Source organism: Bison bison, unplaced genomic scaffold (assembly GCF_000754665.1).
Source record: "Bison bison bison isolate TAMUID 2011002044 unplaced genomic scaffold, Bison_UMD1.0 scf7180017864042, whole genome shotgun sequence".
NCBI lineage: Eukaryota > Metazoa > Chordata > Mammalia > Artiodactyla > Bovidae > Bison > Bison bison.
The window spans coordinates 1,312,218-1,334,145 of record NW_011494614.1 but is presented as its reverse complement, the minus strand read 5'-3'; the positions used below and the strand labels follow the sequence as shown (position 1 = coordinate 1,334,145).

The 21,928-nt window shown below is 38.3% G+C and overlaps 2 protein-coding genes across 9 annotated transcripts in view; one reads left to right on the top strand and one right to left on the bottom strand.

Moving 5' to 3' along the window:
• The window catches only part of MED12L (mediator complex subunit 12-like), a 368,195-nt gene that overhangs the window by 48,652 nt on the left and 297,615 nt on the right, over positions 1 to 21,928 (bottom strand). For 7 of the 8 annotated variants that reach the window (XM_010835383.1, XM_010835387.1, XM_010835384.1 and 4 more), the window contains 12 exons: positions 20,503 to 20,634; positions 15,682 to 15,909; positions 14,945 to 15,086; positions 13,208 to 13,328; positions 12,723 to 12,824; positions 11,903 to 12,016; positions 7,988 to 8,187; positions 4,903 to 5,091; positions 4,220 to 4,294; positions 3,912 to 4,102; positions 2,943 to 3,104; positions 149 to 260 (listed from right to left, as the gene is read on the bottom strand). In XM_010835383.1, the coding sequence (XP_010833685.1) occupies positions 149 to 260; positions 2,943 to 3,104; positions 3,912 to 4,102; positions 4,220 to 4,294; positions 4,903 to 5,091; positions 7,988 to 8,187; positions 11,903 to 12,016; positions 12,723 to 12,824; positions 13,208 to 13,328; positions 14,945 to 15,086; positions 15,682 to 15,909; positions 20,503 to 20,634 (1,768 nt within the window). The remainder of the gene's footprint in view (positions 1 to 148; positions 261 to 2,942; positions 3,105 to 3,911; positions 4,103 to 4,219; positions 4,295 to 4,902; positions 5,092 to 7,987; positions 8,188 to 11,902; positions 12,017 to 12,722; positions 12,825 to 13,207; positions 13,329 to 14,944; positions 15,087 to 15,681; positions 15,910 to 20,502; positions 20,635 to 21,928) is intronic. The other variant, XM_010835380.1, reaches the window with a different exon arrangement.
• P2RY12 (purinergic receptor P2Y, G-protein coupled, 12) overlaps positions 1 to 21,928 on the top strand; it is a 53,537-nt gene that overhangs the window by 5,091 nt on the left and 26,518 nt on the right. The window lies entirely within an intron of this gene.

Genomic DNA, 21,928 nt, shown 5'->3' with positions numbered 1-21,928 from the left:
GGTAGGAGAACAGGACATGGGTGGTGCTTTCCTGCATCTAATCAAAACATGCTTTGCCCTTATTAGTTTAAGCTCAGTGTTTGAAAGGAAAACAAATGAATGCCATTAGGAAAATACTTGCCTAGCTCAATATTCTACTGTACTTTACCTGGTTAACTTGATTCTGCAGAGATGTTAGAAGGCCTTCTCGTTGTTCATCTTGTCCCTTAAGGCAGGTAAGGACCAGTGAGAGGAATGGTTGTTGACTCAAAAGAGACATACTATAAAGGAAGTAATAACAGCAGATCTAGTTAGAAAGAACAGATTACTTCCTGTGCAACACTGATTTCCTGCCCTCGGGTTACTGGCTCTTATTTATTTTACTATTAGAAAAGGGAGGGAAGTAGTAAATAGCCAAGACTACTTGAAAAGTTAAATCATATCTCTAACTAATAAGGTTTAAAACCACTGTAATGCTTGTAAATAATTTAATATGTTCTCTTGCCCTTGAAGGCATCTGCAAATGAGCATAAATTCATACTGCATCTGAGTTGGGGGGTGGGGGGAGGAAGAAGAGAATGTATGGTTTGTATCAGTAAACTGAACTTAAAGATACATAGCAGGAGGAATATCACTGTATACACAGAATAAAAAGAAAAACTTTTAAATTTCTCTCACATAGTATTTATATTTTGTTGTTGTTTAGTTACTAAAGTCACGTCTGATTCTTTGCAATCCCATCTACTTTAGCCCACCAGGCTCCTCTGCCCATGAGATTTTCCAGGCAAGAATACTGGAATGGGTTGCCATTTCCTTTTTCAGGGGATCTTCTCAACCCAGGGAGCAAACCTGTCTCCTGTATTGCTGGCAGATTCTTTACCACTGAGCCACCATTCGTATTTTAGGGTCCAGGAAACAGGCCTATTAGGATTGCTGTGCTTGTGTTGCTTTTCAGCACATTTCTCAAGACCAATTAGATGGGCATGAGTAGAAGCGAGATGAGCACCAAGGTCTGAGGCCTCTAAAACCATTCTGCCGGCCAGTGACCTAGTGCACAGCTCCACTACATCCCACAGGCTTGACTTGTAAAAGAGTTTTAAGATATTTGATTTTAAAATTTTATTTTAAATTGGCATTTTAGTCCTATTTCTTACATGATCAGAAACAGCTGACATATTGATAAACTAATTTTTCTACACTGCAAAGAAAGATTTCTTAAAATGAGATTGAGGTCAAAATATTTCAATCCGCTTCATTTTACACTAGCAGAGCTTAGAGAGACTGACTTAGGAAGAGCCATCTTCAATCTCTACATTAGCATCTAGGATTCCTGTGGGAAGTGAGGCAATGTACATGCCATCATTAGCCAATCAACTTTGAGAATTAAAATTGAGTTATCTGGTTGGTTAATAAATACTGGCAAAGGGGATGAAGAACCAGATGCCAAGCAACATATGTGCAAAGCTAGGCCAATACCCAAATGTACTTTAGTTAAGAGCACAGACTCAGAGGCCAGACACCTGGGTTTCAGCTTCATGCCTCCTTAGCTATGTGTCCTTGATAAATATACTTAACTTTCTAGTACCTCAGTTTCTTCTTCTGTAAAAAGGACATAATGAAAGCACCTCAGTATGACTGCTAGGAGATTTTAAAAGTTCACATATGTATGTAATGAATTCTATATTGAGGCTGACATTTCATAAGGGCTTAGTAAATGACAGCCACCAATTAGGTCATTAGAAATCATTACTGATTAGGGCATAAGAAACCCCAAATGTTCAGAATGCTCAGAATTTTTATGTTAGGAATTTCCTTTTATCTCTGAGGTGCTAAATTCATCATGGTTTTACATTAGAATGTGTTTATGTTCTTTTTCAGTAACATAATCATTTTCCTAATACAATTACTTAAACATTTTCCAGGCCACAAAACTTAAAACACATTCAACTTGGAAGATTCAATTTGGAGGATCCTATATATTAGGATCTAGCCTAATATACAGGCTAGAACAAGAGCCCTAAATGTTAAAAATATTAGTAACTTATTTCAAGATGCAGCATGACAGAAGTATAAATTATTCCATGAAATTTAAGCATAAGTACCTAAATAACAAGAAAAAACCCAAACAACTGCTGAATACAGGGACTGTGGATATACAGATCTGATTCAGCAGGTCTGAAGCAGAGCTGAGAAGTCAGTATTTTTAATAGTGCAGCAGTGATTAGGGTACACAGGCAGAATTGAATGCTAGTGCATTACATATTATAATCTGGAAACTTTATGTAACAGAACTTGGCCTATCAGATTATTTTCAATTCCACACAAAGACGAAATTTCAGTGGACTCTGAGTACAAGGACTATAACAAACCTAGACAGTGTATTAAAAAGCAGAAACATCACTTTGTAGACAAAGGTCAGTATAGTCAAAGCTATGTTCTTTCCAGTAGTCATGTATGGATGTGAGAGTTGGACCATAACGAAGGCTGAGGGCAGAAGAATTGATGCTTTCAAATTACGGTGCTGGAGAAGACTCCTGAGAGTCCCCTGGACTGCAAGGAGATCAAACCAGTCAATCCTAAAGGAAATCAACTCTGAACGTTCATTGGAAGGACTGATGCTGAAGCTCCAATACTTCAGCCACCTGATGCAGAGTCGACTCATTGGAAAAGACCCTGATGCTGGGAAAGATCAAGGGCAAGACAAGTAGGGGGTGGCAGAGGATGAGATGGTTAGATAGCATCACAGACTCAATGGACATGAATTTGCGCAAACTCCAGGAGATAGTGGAGGACAGAGAAGCCTGGCATGCTGTAGTCCATGGGGTCACAAAGAGTCAGACATGACTTAGCAACTACTAATAACCACCAACAGCAGAGTACAGTGAGCATGTACATCTGTAGGCCATTGAATTTTCTCAACCATTCTTTAACCACTCACATAGAAACAAAACTTCCAGCCATACCTTTTCTGCTTTTGTCTGTCTCTTTCCTTTTTGGAAGAAGAACCCAAGTGCTGTCCTTTCTCCAGCTCTTCCCCAGCTGCTTTCAACACTCTTCCCTGCACAGAAGTCGGCAGCCTGGCAATTAGGGGGGCCACCAGCCACACACCCCTGCGTTCAGAGGAACTAAAATTGGAAACAGGTATTATACCCAAGGATAGACCCAAGGCATCCTTTTCCTCTGCTCTCACAGTTCTGATCGAAACTCCAAAGCAAAACTTACATTCACAGGACACATGGGTTATTCTAACATTTGCCTTTCACTTCTATACTATTTCCTCTCACCAAATACCAGACATTGGCACACACTCTTCGTGCTTATGGAAAGCACTAAAAGGTGGGATTCTGCAAGGATACTATAGCTCAACTTTTTTTTAAGTCTGGAAAAGTGTTTTTCTATGATTCTGGCTTTCTGAACACTAACAGTCCTTTTGTCTAACAAGCAATATACCTTTCTCTCATGGTTAAAATATGAAATGTTCTGATTACATTTAAGCATATAAATAACCAAATTCACCAGTTGTACTTTACACCAAAATGATGAAATACAAGTCTATCTGCCTTTTGTAATTATCATTTGAGCAAAACTGCCAATTTAAAAAGATGGTAGAAAGAGTGTTTCCTAAGTTAGGACTACCACGGAATAGGGCAGCCTCAGGGCACATGAAAGAAATTCACCCCTCTGGAGCGTAAACTGTGGTTCCAAGGAGTCTGGGCCTGCTCAACCGCATATGTGGAATGCTCCGCTACCGTGCAGCCCAGCAGCATGGCCCTTTAACATATTAAATAATGACAATGGACACTTACAAGCAATTATTTTCCTCACATTCCTGCAGCTTTATGAAAAAAAAGTCTGCATTATCCAAGTAAAATGTGCAGTTACATGTGAACAATGAATGACAGCTTAGTAAAACCACAGGAAAAAAAAAATACCTTAGAAATGTCTTTATTCCATTCTGTCTCGTGCTACTTGTATCAGTACTTCCAATTCCATTTGGGTTGAAGAGGCCCATGCCAGCATTAGAAGAGTTATTGTTTAGGTCAGCGGACTGCTGGAACACCTCTATTGTTGCCTTGGCAATATTGTCCAGCAGGTTGTTCATTTCAGCCACCGAACCAGAGCCCTGGAGTCAGACATGAGAAAACAAGCACCCCTGTGTTTCACTTTACCCACAAGCATCAATGCTGTGTTGCTTTTCACAACGTGTCACACACGTTCATGCTTTCCTGAATGTACTCACAGGGTCCTTTAGGCACTGTTTGATCATTAACTGAAGCTCCAGCCAGGACTGCCTCAGCGTCCACTGCTCAAGATTCTGGGGAAAATGGAGTTAGCACGTTAAGAATACCAAACATGTCTTAAAGTATAAGAAACCCCTGCAGTATTCTCTTTCTCAAAACAACAGAGGAATGATTACACACAATAAAGGGATTCATATGACACAAAAGGCTTCCAAGTCTATTTCATATGCTCATTATAGGGACAAAGGAAAAAACAGCAACATTAAAATAATGTGCCTTACTCAGCTAGGCATTAGAAATGAATAAGACAATCATTTCTTTTCCCAAAGTCTATCTAAACAACTCCATTACAAAATGATTTTGATATCTTATGAATAACATAATGAAGACAGTCCTTCTACAAAGCTTATTTCTCATGTAAACACAATAAATATTGATACAAATTAACATATTTGCACTTATAGATACATAATGGTTGATACGATTTGCAGTGGGCATATTTACCCAGCAATAAAGTGTGGCTGTTACACAAAATGGAAAGTTGGGGGAATAAAAATCAGAATTAATTAAAGTTAAGAATTAGCTAGCAATGACAACAAGAGAGAGGCAGTAACTCCTGTTATAAACACAAAAAAACATGTCAAAATGACAGAAACACAGTCTTTAGACTATTTTCACTCACCTGAAGAATGCGTTTAATGTGCTGTCTTTGGAGGTTGTCCCCCTCCGTACATTCCTTAATGCCATGAGGATAACAGATCAGCTGCAATAATTTCTGTGCTTGCATATTTGACAGCACAGGGTCCAGAATAAGTTCTTTGTCTGTGCATAATCTCTCAGGTTCTTTTAAACAATGTTCTCCTACCCATTCCTAAAAATAAGATGGCAATTAGATTGTACTAAACTCATGGCTCACAACAGAAAGTGGACAGGAAATCTTCCATTTAAAAAATAATAGATGGAAAAAGTAGGAGGGAAAGGCTTAGAAATTTTCCAGTATTTTGACTTCTTAAAAATATAAAGTAGAATCTTGGTTACAAAAATTTTTTTAAAAAGGAATGCAAGAAAGAAATATGCAAAAAAATAAAAAAGGAGGTGGGGGAGAAAGCTCAGTAAAGAAAACACTAGTATGTGTTTTCAGTTGGAGAATGAAACTTTGCTCTAAGTACGGTTTTGTAATCATTTTTTTTAACTTGCTATGTAACAGTAGTGATTCTACATTATAATATGTATCCCTCACTTTTATGGAATGCACTGTAATATATCCCACTAATAGACAGGACATAGTAGAACACTGAGAAAACTGTCTTCCTTTTTGATATCATTATGAATAATGTTACCTTTATAAATACTTGTGCTCATCTGTTGTCTGTACAATTATGTTCTTAGGATAATTTCTTACAAGTACAATTGCTGAGTCAAGGATGATCAGGCCCCATATCACAGCAATTAATCAATCTCAGTAATGCTATCCAGACATCAGTAATTTCTTAAGCATCAAAATGTTTTTAAACTCTCCACGTGACTCCAATGTGTACCCACAATTAGAAACCAATGCACAACTCGGCACACTCTCAACATATATATGACTAATAGTTTACTTTTACCATGATTACAGTGTACTCTAAGAAAAACATGACTCAACATTATATTATACCAATGGCAAAGTGAAAAAGAGCATATATGGTATGCCTTTTTTTTTTAATAGGAAAGGAGAATTTAATAAAAATTGGAAAGATAAATCAGAAAATAATGAAACTGATTACTTAGGGCAGGGAGGAACACAGTGTAGAAAAGATGAGGGAAAGAGCTGTACATCTCTGAGCATACCTTCTCGCCAGTAGACTGACCTTTGCTGTTGTTTAGTTGTTGCTATTGTTATTTAGTCACTAAGCTATGTCCCACTCTTTGTGATCCCATGGACTGTAGCCCACCCAGCTCCACTGCCCATGGGATTTCCCAGGCAAGAATACTGGAGTGGGTTGCCATTTCCTTCTCTGGGGGATCTTCCCTACCCAGGGATCGAACCCACATCTCCTGCATTGGAAGGTAGATTCTTTATCGCTGAGCCCACCAGGAAACCCCAGCTGACCTTTGGGAGTATGTTATTCTAAAGATAGATATGGTAGGAAAAGAAATAGAAACTGAACACAAACAAAACCAAATGAAATCAATTCTATTTCAAGTGAGTAATATATCCATACTGAAAAAGAAAGGTCAAATAACTTTTTAACACAATACTGTAAAACCTTAGGGAAAAAATAATTATAATATAAGCAAATTCTCAACTCCTTTTAGGAGACTCATTTTTTCATGGCAGTATAGGTGTAATAATTCTAAAACTACTTCAGGTGTATTGTAGAATTCAACAAATCAGTAAATGATTGACGTTACTGGTATCCAGGACTCTTACTATGGAAGAGAGCACTTTCAACACAGATTGAAGGGATGCTAACAAAAACTTAAGCTGTTTGATCAGAACTGGAGGTGCCAGTATAAACTCATGACTATACACACACACATTTATGTATACGGATGCTTTTTTCCCCAGCTCTGTCTGCTAAAAGGGCCTAGAAGCAATAAACGCACATTGCCCACAGCAATAAGCACACACAGAACTCAGATCTTGGTTTCTAAACAGCATCTTCTTCTAAACAGAACCAAGGTTCCATGAAAAGATGAGTTATATAAGACAGGCCAGAAAGAAAGAAAATACTTGTTATTAAAAAAGAAAGGGCGAGAGAGTTGTGAAAATAACACAAAAGTCAGCATGAAAAGATTCCCACTTCTGGACAAATCTGGAACAATTTGAACATGAAAATAACTGAGGACTGTAACTTTTGTGGATAATAAATAAGTGGAAGAAAGGAAGGGAAGGCAGAAAAGGTTAGGCTTTCCCTTAGAGTAGAATGCAAACTGATAAATGTGAAAAAAATGGAGGAGTTGGGAAAAGCCATCTTGCAACCGTCACAGTAAAGACTGGTTTAGACAAGAATCACAATGGATGCTCTGTGGGAGGTGAGGGAGTTTGATGGGAAGCGGAAAACTTGCACTGTCTCAGAGAGTGTCCCCCAAACTGTTTACTAATTCCAAGGGGAAAAATGGTAACTATACAAAACAAAAATTAAAAAAAAAAAAAAATACAGCGGAGATAGCTTAATCAAAACTAACATCACCAATGAGGTACAAATGGGCCTCAGGTCCTTTGGATGTGATTACCTGAGAAGAATATAACACACTCTACAGTATCATGGTGAGGAATGCATACTCTGACACTAACCTACAGGAAACTTAAGACAAGGCCAAGATTACTGGGAAAACTGACCAAACTGGAATGTGGCCTGTAGGTGAGAAAACCTTAAGATACCAATGCTAAATTTCCTTCCTTTTAAATCCTGTATTTTAGTTATGTTAATAAATGCTGAAATATTAAAAAGTAAAAAAGAACAATGTAGTCTATCTCCTCTCAAATGCTTATGTAAAAATATAAGAAGTAAAAAGTATATGAGGACCATACTCACACAAACACAAATAGAATTATAAAGCAAACATGGTAAAATATAAAAAATTAGGGAATCTGTGTATAGGGTATACTAGACTTCTTTATAAATTATTACAACTTTTCAGAAAACTTTAAATTATTTCAAAATGAAGTGAGAAGGCAAAAGAGGACTATCTATGTACAAGTTCCCTACAGTGGTGGGCCTTTCTCTCCAAAAGAACAGTAACACACTCAAAGTTAAAGGCAAATTAAACCTGAAAAATACCTGTTGACAGATGGTCCTCAGTACATATCTAGCATATTCTCTTAAATTGGCCGTTTCTATGGAAATGCTTTTCCCACAGGATTTTGAATTTTGTGAGGCAGTCCAGATATCCTCAGCATTCCCATCACGTCGTAAACCCCTCATGGTGAAGTCATCATTTTTTAAAGAGCTGACACTGTTATTGCCAATTTTGGCATCTCCTACATAACAGAATCACAAAAGCAAAATCATAGAAATTCAAAATATTGCCAAATATTTGGAAAATAAATAAGGCAAGCATTCAGAGATTTAAAATGCACGAATGGGATCATTATTGCAAAGTAAGTTGTTCAGCAACAAAGAGAAGGGATCAAGACAGTAAATGCTAGAACACTGAGAAGTTCTATCAGACATGGGAAAAAAAACAAGTTCAAGGCTCATTTTTTATTTCATTTATAGAATTAAGTATACTTTCACCAAACTTGGAAAGGCTATTATGAATCACACTTAATAATCACAGAACATTGATTTCACCAATATTTCAAGCACAAATGTATGCAAATTCATTTGACTTATATAGACAAGGAAAAAATGGGTTACTCACCCTTCTAGATGTCCCTTTTTCATTTCTTCTCTTACAATGAATGACTTATTTTCTATCCATAGGTCAAGAGAAAAGTTTTGCCTTAGCCCACCTTACTATCAACTTCTTGACAAGAGAGATTTATTTCCCTGGGAATGGAAAAGGGCAATGCATACTAAGGAAGCCCTGGAAAATAGGGCATTCATTGAATAACCCATGTCTTTCACTTTCCTCTTTGTAAACATCCAAATTAGAAAACCTCACCTGATCAGCCTCTCATATACTTAGTAAAATGAAGCTCAGGAAAGTGTTTTCCTCACAACAAAGTTCTGAGGGGAAAACTGAGCAGAATTATTGAATAGCCAGAAATAAGAAATATTCTCTAGCCATGAAAGACAAAAATTTGTCATATTTTAAAAGTGAAAAATTAATGTAATTTGGTAAAAAAAAAAAAAAAGACTGCCAAATGGAAACAGAGCCTCCAAACTCTTATCTATTTACCCACAAAGATCACAAGCATTGAGTAACCAACAAATGAGTTTAGATAAAACTCTCGCTTACTTCACTGTAAGGGAAACCAACCCCAGGTCAGTGCAAAAAGCCTTTTAAAACCTGTAAGTCAGCCAAGAAAAACTTTTGACTCTGCTGAATTTTAAAAATCGAATTGCTTACTAAATGGTTACTTAAAAAATCTTAAGGGGAGGGAGGAACACATAATACATTTCAACTCAGTATCTTATCACATATTATACATTTCTCATTCAAATATTTACACAAAAAAGCACCAAGTTCACTTCACTCATGGGCATTTATTTAATTCAACAAAGCTCTTCAAAAGCTGGAACAAAGACTGAATTCTACATGTACCAACATTTAGCATGCTATTTCCAACCTTAGAAGATATAAACAACTATTGCTGCTATTGTTATTTAGTCACTAAGTTGCGTCCAACTCTGCGACCCCATGGACTATAGCCCACCAGGCTCCACTCTCTGTGGGATTTCCCTGGCAAGAATACTGGAGTGGGTTGCCATTACTTCTCCAGGAGATCTTCAGGACTCAAGGATGGAACCCAAGTCTCCTGCATTGTCAGGCAGATTCTTTACCACTGAGCCCCCAGGGAAGCCCGTAAACATCATGTGCATGCGTGCTCTGTCATGTCCGACTCTTCGCAACCCCACGGACTGTAGCCCGCCAGGCCAGGCAAGAATACTAGAGTGGGTTGTCATTTCCTATTCCAGGCAATCTTTCTGGCCCAGGGGTAGAATCCATGTCTCCTGAGTTGGCAGGGTGTTCTTTACCACTGAGCCACCAGGGAAGCCCTATAAACAACTATTTCCACAACTTAAACTACTAGAGAAATTAGAAATTGAATTCTATAAAACAGTCCTATCTCCCTAACTCAAAATAGATCCTAGTTGACAGCACTTGAGAGAACACTTTGATAAGAACACAGTGAGGTAAATAAAATTGCAAAAAAGGAAACAAACACCTCTGCCAGCCCCAGTCTAGGAGATCCTTATTCAATTTAGATGTTAGGATGACTGAGGTCAGGAGGGCTGTGCTAGAAGCTTCTGCAATGGCAGAGACAATAAAATAGACACAGTGTTCAGTGCCTGCCTGGTCCAAGGTCTGTTGACATTCAACAAGCCTCATCCTGACTTCTCAGACCTGAAGAACCCTCTATCACTTAGGAAGATAGAGAATCCACCAAGAACTGGGGCCAATTAAAAAGGTCAAGGAAAGGCCATGAGATAAAAATAAACTGGTGATTAGGCACTGATATTAAAATATATATACTTAAAGAAGTTGCAAATTATACTTGGGATTAAACCAGTCCCACAAATCAAGGGGATAATATAATGTTTCTATGGTACACATTTTGGTTTCTCCTATGAAAATGTCTATCACATACGCATTCACACTTTCAACATTAGCTTATGGAAAATCTTTCCCTGATGGGCATTGGAAATACCACAGTAAAAAAACATCAGTCCCTGATTGCTTAGTCCCTATATTTATTTATTAAATAGAAGTGACTGGCCAGCTTTCCTTTCAAACATATTAAAAGTAGAGAAATCTTACTGAAATGAGCATTTAATGTTGGCAGTATAGTACTAAGAGCTCAGAGGAGAGGCTGTGGCCTCCATACGGCTCTACCTTTCCATTTCAAATACAAAATCCCTGGGCATTTCAATAGGAGTGTGTGTGTGTGTGTGTGTGTGTTAAGGTGAACTTTAGTTTGTTTTATGAAAACTCTTGTTATCTACCCTCATCATCACCTAACAATACTTAAGTGTTGTTTGCTCAGTCGTGTCTGACTTTTTGCGACCCCATGAACTGTAGCCCACCAGTCTTCTCTGTCCATGGGATTCTCCAGGCAAGAATACTGGAGTGGGTTGCCTTTTCCTTCTCCAGGGGATCGTCCCAACCCAGGGATCGAACCTGGATCTCCTGCATTGCAGGCAGATTCTTTACCATCTGAGCCACCAGAGAAGCCCCAACACTTCTTAAAGAGAGGTATAAAAAGGTCAGGATACATTCTAAAACACGTTTAAGACTCACCTAAAACAATTCATCTAAACTCAGCAAATTCAGTTCTAGCCAAAAGGAGCTCCTTTGGAACATAAGAGGTAATTTTTGTTTAGTCAAGACCAAAAGAGGGCACCTTAAGTTGAAATTAGGCAGTATGAATTCAAGAATCCTTCCCAATCCTTCAAATCCTGAATGATTTACAGAATAAAAATGTTTTAAGGTACTACACTGTAAATGAACAGAAAAGACAGTACTACTATTCCTGGAGAATACATATCAATAAAGATGTAGGGATGTCTTGAACATTATAAATTAAATGAAAAAAAGTGTGATATCTAATACTGATTTATCAACAGTATCAATATCATTGTAATTATCACCTGATGCATGAAAAAAACTAAGGCAGATGGACAGAAACTTTTTCAGGATCACAATGAAAAACTAAGATTAAAACCCAGATTTTCTTGTATTCTAGTCCAGTAATATAACACGAAATGTAAACCTTTACACAGATTATCAGTTCAACAGAGTTCATTACAAAGTGTGACTTCTGCCAACAAATGAAATCCTAACAACCCTATGGGCAGCTAAAATCCCACACACAAAAAAGTATTTAAATTCCCCCAGAATTGTAAGTAAGGGACAGATTTCTTGGAGTCCAACTGAACATACACTTGGAAAAAACCAACTAATTTTTCCAAGAGAATAAACAAACAAAAATGTGTTTCTAATAATTTTAACGAGAGTTAAACCTGAATAGAAATTATTTTGCCTCTGTTTCTGGTGATTAACCAAGCTCAGTGCCAGGATAATCTTACCAAGCATCATAATTGCTTTTAAGACAGCAAACACGGCTCCCACTTCAATGCTGTTGTGAGCAGCAGCTAAGAGGTGTCTGTCACAAGACGATCTTATTCCCGGGAAAGGTTTGCCTATAAGAAAGCCAACAAAGCTTTAACAGATTCGTCATCATCATTAACCACTGTTTGTAACCACTTACAGTCAGCAGGGCCTTTCATTGTTAAGTTGTGAGCGCTTAATTGCTATTAGCTAGCTTTAATTGATGTTTCATGGATTCACTAAGAGACACTGCCAGTATCCAGTACTTTTTTTTTTTAATTATTAAGACAGTGGCTTTGCTCTTCAGAGAGATGTATCGAAAAAAAAATCAGTAGCACTTTTATCCATTTCTGCTGATGTCACACACACATTTACATAGAAATGATCTTTAGGAACAGACTGCACTAAACTCTAATCCCTAGAATTCTTTACCTATTCCCTTCACCTTAGTAAAAGAATAAATGAAATGCCATTGCCCTAAGCTGCTAGAGTATGGTTTTTAACCAACAAGAGTATGTTGGAGGATCACACTGCCCACCAGCATGACTTGGCCAAGGAGCAGAGGTATTTTTATTGTTTATTAACTCCTGATGTGAGTTTCTCAATACACCCTGATATTACGTAAAAGAAAGGTGTTGACAACCTTTCTCAATAGCTGACAACCCCTTTCTTTCATCGCCTTGAAAAAAGCCCACCAAAATCAGGAAGAAGATTACAGAACGGACAGCCTACTTGATCAAGTTAAACCTAAAGCTCCAAATGAAAACATCATCAGATAGATTTCAACTGTCATCTCACCGGTTGCTTGAGGTAACAGGCAGGCCTGGGGAGCTCGAAAGAGATGAAGCAGGAGACGGCATGTCATTCTTGCCCCAGGCTCTGCATCTGCATCTCCGCAAGCTAGGAGAGAGGATTTTAAAAGCAAGTTTTGTAACATACTGAAGAACATATCTTCCGCATTTCTCGTAAGCTGAAGTTTCTGGAATAATTTAAATAAATGCTCCTTACGGTAAAAAGTAAAGCACTGGCTATTTCTTTTCTGAGAAACGTGAGAGCTCTCTTAAAAACAAGTACTAAAATAGCCGTTTCCAACCTTCTCCATTGAAATCAGTGTGACTTTGTCTGGAACAATTATTATAATGCTACCATCTCTACCTTGATGACGTATTACGGCACAATGCACGTCTACTCAAATTCTACCCTGTCACTCCTTCAACTTGCGAGAGACCACAGCATCGAGACACCAAGCAAATAACCAGGGCAGCTCCAGGATGCAGCCTTACCTGCGGCGAGGAGAGAGGGGAGTGCGACGTGTTGCACGACGTCCTCCAGGGAGAAACACTGTCGTGCTATCAGAATAGCAATGAAAGTAGCTAATGAATCATGGAATGAAAGGTCACTCACCTTCAAGAAAAACATTGACATGTTTTAATACCTAACACCCTTTTGAATAACATCTTAAGATTAATATCTAAGAGAACACAGGCAATACCAATAAGATCTCAAATCCCAAAAGGAACCAGTAGAGGGAAATCACTTATGAGTATTACCCTCTAGGCTTTTTTCTATTTTTTAAGACAAAGAAAGAGGTTCACCCATATCCCAGTGCTTTAAGACAATACTAAGCTGTACCTGGAGTACATGTAACTGAGAAACCAAACAATAAAACAGCAAAATGAAGATATCTCTAAGTGATATAACATTAAGTAAGTCTTTTTGGCAAAGTGCAGTATAATCTGATATTGAAGGGTAAGATCATTAGAAGCAATGGAAAACAAGAAGGTTCTCCTAACTGAAAAACAAGGCTTGTGAGTTTTTTGGTGTTTCTTTCAGGAATAACTAATCTTAATTTTGTAAGATAATTAATTTTAAAAACAACTGTGAAAATTCTCACCGACTCCTAAATGTAAAGAAGAGTGAAGATGAATGAGGGAGAAAAATGAAGAGGAGAATCAGAGGAGAAAAAATCATTCATTCAGAGTGAAACTTCTACCTTTTACAGATCTCACAAGACTTTGGCAGAAAATAATAAGAAAAACAGCTGTAATGGTAGCCTCCACATTAAGTCGTCCAGTTAAGTCAAAAACTATGGTTAGAGATTAACAGAGAAAGAGCACAGCACCTAGAGGTTCATACTGCTAAATCCAACTTTACAGACGAGGGAACAAGCAGAGGTAAAGTGAAAGAGAAACAACTGAAAGGTTAAGGACCTATGTTAAAGACAGAAATTTGGGTCTTTGCTGTCTGGAAGAGCAGGTCACAGGTATGAATTTTACATCTGAGGTGCCCACAGGATAGAGTAGGATTGCCCATGTGGTCTTGAGACACCAGAACTAGGAAATAAAACTTAACTGAGAGTCAGTTTTTATAATGTATACAGTTCTTCTATATATGAGATGCACTAATATGTAACATGATTTACTGCAAGAAATGATGGAAGTGACAGGCCGAAATAAAGAATCAAGATGGATTTTTAAGAAATTCACACACTGATGCAATGTGATAGCTGAGGAAACCTGTGATACTTTATAACGGACATCTCTTCAAAAACTCTCGGACACAGTCACTAAGAAAGACTGGACACCCGTACGAATCTGAGCCTGGACATCCTAATCCCACACACAGAACCAATACTCTAAAGAGAGTTTTTCTCACCTTAAGAAAACAAACTGGCTGCCTTCAGAACGCAAACTGCTTTAGTTACGTTATGCCCTGCACCGTGAAGGACCCAAGGCACTTAGTCAACTACGACCAGACTACCCTGAGGAGACCAGACATGACGTCTCAGCTACCAAAGAAGGAGACTCCTGGCATCTCCACTCTAAATTAAGCTATTTTAGTTATTTTGTTTTTTTTTTTCATTTACTTTTCCCTGGCAATCACACTCTGGTTTATCACTTCTACAGAGAGAGAGGAAAACAATTTATATTATTTCAGTTAAGAGTTGAGTCAACTAAAAAAAGTTACTAATTGAATATTTAGTTGCACAGCTGAGTTTTTAAATGAAACAGAAAACTTACATCTACAGTGCAAAGAACATCATTAAAGCCCCACACGTGATTTGAAGAACAACAGAGAGCCTTCAGGACCCCCAGCCATTCTGAACTGAGAACAGTGCAGCAGGCTGTCAGCTCGGAGGAGAAATTGGCTATGTCATTAATCCTACAAAGAAGAAAAAGAACATAGGAGAAAGTAACAAAAGACAAATACTCATACAGGATAAACTCAACGAACACATAATTTCAGTATCATCGAACAGGGGACTAATTTCTTAAGATTCAAGGATATAATAAAAATCCACTTGACAAACTACCTACTAGAATACGGGACAGAAGAGAAAGGAGATGTCTTCACACGTTTTCTAATATTTAATGCTGTCAAGCAACAAACAATAACCAGTACAGATACCAATTAACATATTTTTAGTTCTGTAAACAAATCTGACCTATGAATTCATGCTTTTAAAAAACATTAAAAAAAGTAAAAAGAAGACCTAAATCCAACGTTTCCAAAATTATGTGTATTTTTCATTGGTATTTTTGTCATATATCTTTTTGAAAACGGATCAGACAACTGATAGACTGTATCTAGAGCATCTTACGTCAGATCAATAAGCCAGGTTAAGAAAAGCAGCCAGAATAGAGCTGAAGTAAACTCAGTAACAAAATAAGATTTAAAAAACAAAGGCAAATGTCTCAAATTAAAGATGTGAATTTCAAAGTAGCAATCATGTGTTTAATCAAAAAGCCCAGCTCACCTTCCAGCATCCTGATGACCCATACATACATTCATGAGAGTGTTGCAGACGAAGCTGTAGCGATTGGCTGCATTGTCACTAAGGATCTTGCCCAGCACTGAGTAGTTGACGCTACGGGCCGAGGGATTCTCAATAAAATCCATCATGAAGTCTGGATCCCATCGCAAGTTAGAATTTGCAGGAATCACATTGTTATATATGGTTTGCTTTACTTTTGAACAGGCACTACTGAGGTTACAAGAAGAAGAGTTAAAAGACAAAACAGAACTATAATAACTAGAAAGTGACTTCATTTAAGGACAGATTAAATGGCAGCTGTAAAGTATTCCTAGAGAAAGCTCACGTTATGGCTTCTTGATTCCAACTTTCCAATAATCAGCATTGGACACAGTGCCTAGAATGTTCTAGTTCAATAAACAGTTACTAATTGGGTAGAGGAACAAAACAAAAATAAGACATTTGGATACTAATGTTAATTTCTAGGTCATTTCTACATTTTACATACTTTAAAAATAATCTACTAAGACGTCCAACAACTTCTCTGAACAGTGAGTGTTGTCACTTAAGACTAATAAAAATGGATTGGATTACACACCAGGAATAACTTGGTGTTTCTAACCCTAATCATACATCCTGTAAAACTGTTCCTTTCCATTCGGGATATCCAGGGAGGTTCATGTGCCATGCCTAACTGGGAAAAAGGAGTTCACTCCCTGCCTTCAGGGAGTTTAAATTCTAGTAGGCAGATACAGATAATATACAAATACAAATTCTATGAGAGTAGAGAAACCATAATGGTTCCTAAAAATGTATCATGCTGTGCTTCTCCGCGGTATCTAGGGTGTTTTAAGAACCTGGTTTACAATATTCAGAATTATACAGAATAATATATAGAATATTGTCTAAGTGTATAAAAGGGAATTAGAAAGCATCCTCTCAAATCTTGCTCTGCAGCTACGGCTGAAGGATGACCTGATTTCGGAGCTCAGTCCCCATGTGCACTTTGCTGTCCTTGCCCACTTGCTGTGGATAACAAGTCCATAAACAACATTTCACCTTCTCTATAAAAGAGCTCTTTTAAACAACAGAAAATCTTTTCCTTTTAAATTTCAGTACATTTATTTGTGATCAAGGTGACATGCCCTTGTTTCTGCACCTATATAAATAGTAGCTAGGAATGATTTCCTCACAAATGAAAAGATCTATAAACTCTTTCGGAGAAGGCACTGGCAACCCATTCTGGTACTCTTGCCTGGAAAATCCCATGGCTGGAGGAGCCTGGTAGGCTGCAGTCCATGGGGTTGCAAAGAGTCAGACACAACTGAGCGACTTCACTTTCACGCTTTGGAGAAGGAAGTGGCAACCCACTCCAGTGTTCTTGCCTGGAGAATCCCAGGGACGGGGGAGCCTGGTGGGCTGCTGTCTATGGGGTCGCAGAGTCAGACACAACTGAGCGACTTAGCAGCAGCAGCAGCAAAGACTCTTTACCCTAAACTGTTACCACTGACAACTGCTTCCAGAAAACAGAGATTGCTCAGTTCAGTGTTTACCATAATGTGACTTCAGATTTTCTCCTTCACAATCACCTCTGGGAATTTGTAAAAATTAAAAGACTTCTGGACCTCACTGTTGGGTGTATGCAATCTGTATGCTTAAAAAAAAAAAAAACACACACACACAAAACTTTCCCAGGTAAAACTAAGTCCCAGATATGCTTGGAAAGTACTGGGCCAAGAGGTAGGACTAAAGCCACCCACTAAATGACAGCAAATACAACTTTCTACATGCTTTTTCTTTGCAGACAACTTATATAAGAGCTTGTCAGTGGTTGCTGACGGATATAAGTTTGCAACCTGAATTCATGACCTGTTCAAAATGACAAATATTAAATAGTTCCCAGTGCTTTTATTCATTTAACTTTAAAATTGTATTTATTTATGGCTGTGCTGGGTCTTCGTTGCTGCATGCAGGGTTGCTCTAGATGTGGCAAGCAGGGGCTACTCTCTAGGTGTGGTGTTCAGGCTTCTCATTGTGGTGGCTTTTCTTGCTTCAGAGCACAAGCTCTAGGCATGTGGGCTTCAGTAGTTGTGGCTTGCATGGGCTTAGTTGCCTCATGTAATGTGGAATCTTTCCTGACCAGGGACCAAACCCATGTCCACAGGATTGGAAGGTGGGTTCTTAACCCAAGTCTGTCTTTAGAAAGCAAAAGAATTCTGCTTTTCTTTCTGTATTTTCTTATGAGTCAGCCTCACTTTTCTATGGACATCTTTCAAGTTGATGCCCTCCTCCTCCTCTTACAATTTTCCTGAACTTTGTGGTTCATGGTGAGTCTCCTCACCCTTCATTTTGAGGCTTCCTATTTCACTTATTACACTCTTTCCGGATGAGCTCTAGGTTTTAATGAAACATTAGCTGCCATCAGGGTCACTGTCAAATTCTTAGCACTGTTTCAGGAGTATATGAAGTTAACAAACAAATAAAAGCTCTCATTTCCTTCTGAAACTGTATGCATCATAAAACCCTGATAAAATAATGAAAGCAACACATAGCTCAAGGCCAAAATGACTTCTATTCAAATGTAGGCTTCATCGTTTATTAACTTATGATGAAGAGCAATCATTTACTGATAGGAAAAATTATTTCTACTTCCTGGGGTTGTTAGAGGATTAAAGATCTTGATGAAAACAACCCAGCAAAGCCTTTGGCACACAGCAGCAGCTCAGTCATAGTGAATGTTAGCTGCTCAGTCCATGTCTGACTCTTTTTGACCTCTCAGACGGTAGCCCACCAGGCTCCTGTTTATGTGATTCTCCAGGCAAGAAATTGGAGTGGGTTGCCATGCCCTTCTCCAGGTTATCTTCCCAATGCAGTGATCAAACCAATGTCGCCTGCACTGGCAGGCAGACTCTTTAACTCATCTGAGCCACCAGGGAAGCCTGCTCAGTCATAAGTAAACGTGATTAGTGATCTATTTCCTTCAAATATTACACTTATACACATTATAGATGATGTTTCAGATCCAATCATTAAAACTGGTTTAGTAATATATTAATAGACATCTCTCTGCATATCTAGCTTTTCTTCAACCATTTTCTTAGTCCTAGACTATAAATAACACTTGACTCGAAGGTTTTCCAAGAGAATTGCCGTTTTCTTCCATGTCTTTAATTGCTAATGCTAAGCAGCCCCTCAGTTCATTGTTGGTCTCCTAAGTTTCTGCACAGCCAGTGTGCAATACTTGAATTAACTCACTTAACATGCTTTATTACCCTGCAGGAGCATTAGTGGTCAAACACTGTGGCTTTCTTGAGAAACTTACAGGGCTGTTGTAAGAACCCAGTCATGTATGAGAAAACTCTCTGAAAACTGTAAACTGAAAGCTCTCTGCAAAGTAATAGAAGAACAAGGGGCATTGTTTTTACATTATTTCAGGGGGAAAATATTAATATTTCATAAGGGATTATTTTTTAACGTAATTCATTTCATAAAGACATACTTTCACATTTTTTTTCCCTATCAGTACCATTAAAAATATCACAGATTTTGTTTTTGGTATAGATCATTCTTTAAACAGACTTTTTTTGCAGTGCCTACTATGAGCCAGATACTCTTCAAGGTACTGGGATAGAGCAATGAAGAAAATATAAAGCTTCTGCTCTCAAGAAGCTTATATTCTAGAAAGGAGCCAGACCATAAATAAGTGTATAATGTATGGAGTGGGGAGGGGGAATAATGCTAAGCTCAGAGAATGACAGAGTCAGGGCAGGGGCCATCCTACATCAAAGGGGCTGATCAGGGAGGCAGAGCCCTGAATGAACTGTGGGAGTGAGCAAGTAACTGCGGGAAAACTTTACAAGAGTGGTAACAGCCAAGTGCAAGAGCTCCAAGATGGGAGTGTGTTTAGAATATCTGGAGACCAACAGGGACGTCCATGTGGTTAATTTGAACAGAGACAAAGAGAAGACAGAGCTGGATCCAGTAGATCCTGAAGGATTTTGAATTCTATTTTGAGTAGATAAGAAGCCACTGGTATATGTCAAGTTATTCTTGTTTTAAAAGGGTGACTTTTGAAGACATGCAGAAAATACTCTTAAGAGAATCAAGGATGCAAGCCAAGAAAGCAGTTAGAAGGAAAATGTGATGGTCCAACCAAGAGATGAGCATGGTGGGAGTGGCAAAGCAATGAAGAGTGGTCAGATTCTAGATGTGCCTGGAAGACAGAGATTCTCAGATTTACAAACAAACTGGATGCACGGTACAAGAGAGTGAAGAAAAATCATTAACTGACTGTTCTTTCCTGCCTGATTCTAGATTCCAAATTTATTTTGTCAGCTATTACCATTTCCTTCCCTCCACCAACTTACAATTAACCATCTAAACTTCCTCAAACAACATTAAGTAAGTAAGCAAATCAGGAGTTTCCAGCACCTGTCCACCTGTTGGGGGTACAAGTGCTAAACTGCAAAGAATGACAGGGAGCCAGAATGCTATTTCAAGTAGGAAGGAAAAGGAGTCAAAGAAACAATGCAGGGAGAAAGGAAGTATGCAAACGATGGGGAAACAAGTTTCTAAGTGAGGTAATAGCAACTGTAAGATACACAATGTTTTCTATTCTACCAAAATTGCAATCAGAGTTAAACATGCATAGTAATTTGGAATAGGAAGTTACAGGTACAATGAAATGTAATTCAACAGGAATTCTGGCAGATACAGTTAGGATTACTTCTCATTATTAAAAAGGATGATAATACTGGTTGGCCCACAAAAAAAAAAGGGGGGGGCATAGACCTATTCTTATTCTTTTGACTTTCTTCTACCCACCTGAAGAGGTCTCCAAATTTACTTCTGAGGTGGCTACATGACACGTAGAGGTCGTAGAGGTAGGCTAAGATGCATCTTTCGGGGGAAGAGCACTCTGAGGGGTTCACAACGTGCTTTACCACACCACACAATCTAAGGAGGAAAATACATGAGGACATGAGACACACACTTTGTCAATATATATGTTATTGCTTGAATCTTTTAGAGTGAGAATATGTCCCTGATTACTTTGAGTAAGAAAAAAAGATATCAGACTGTTAACACTAATCATTATAGCAAGAAAATAACTGAATAAAATATCATTTTCTATTATGATATTGAAACAGTATTTTTAAAACTTCAGAAATGCCACTAACAATAAGAAATGAAAGAAATTCCTCCATACAGAAGATGTATAGGGAGGAGTCCATCAATAAAGTTTCTGTACCGGGATATAAAAGTTTTAGTAGATAATCTCTCTTGAGTAAAAAGATTGATAAATTTAGGAAATGTGCAAAGGACTCCATGTCCACTTTGTAAAGCAGCAATTTCTTCATATCAGTAAGTCTGATAAGTTCAATTTTAAGACCATAAGCTGGTTCAGGCATAAACTGACAAATTCATGTTTTGTGGTCACATTCTCCTTGTTTATCCAAACTAGAAACAAATTTATTTTAGTTAATCTTAATTAAGAATTCCAAACTCCTTCTTTTTGGTGATACAACACTTGCAATTCAGAAGAAGCATTTACTACTCCAATTTCCCGGATCAGACAGATGGCCTCTCGGGCCACAATTCATACAATACACAACTTCACGTGACACATATAGACACACTAATGGGCCACCCACCTATCAGAGTCAGATTCCACTGCCATGCCACATTTGATTACAGGGTTCAGGACTGCTACAACAGTGTCCATATGACTCAAGATTATTAAAGCTGAAAGATGCTTCAGAAATCATATGATTCTTCTTTATCTCACAAAAAGGGCTCTGAGGCTCAGAAAGGTAATGGAATTTGCCCACAAGGCAAAGAGCTAGTTTATAGCAGACCCAAAAAGAGAACTCAGGTCTCCAGAGGCCTAGTCTAGAGCCTTCTCTGCTGTTTAGAAGATGGGAGGAAGCCTGGGATGACAAGCCTGAGAAGGACACTGAAATCACAGGCGATACCTCTGAGCACCCTCCCCAAGACGTGTGACTTGAAGGCTCACATAGTCTTGGACTTGTTATTCCCGCTCTGGGATCAGGAGAACCCTGATAGCTCTGTTGTTCAGCTGGCAATAGCAGAGGAAGAGCAGTGTTCCCTGAAACGGGTCTGCCATGCTGTGGGCTTTTTCTTTGTGGGTGTAAATGAGAAATGCCTTTCAAAATAAGACAGAGAAGCGTCAACATCCAGAAAGAAATCCAGCCCAACATCAGAGGTGGGACTAGCAAACCATGCAAAG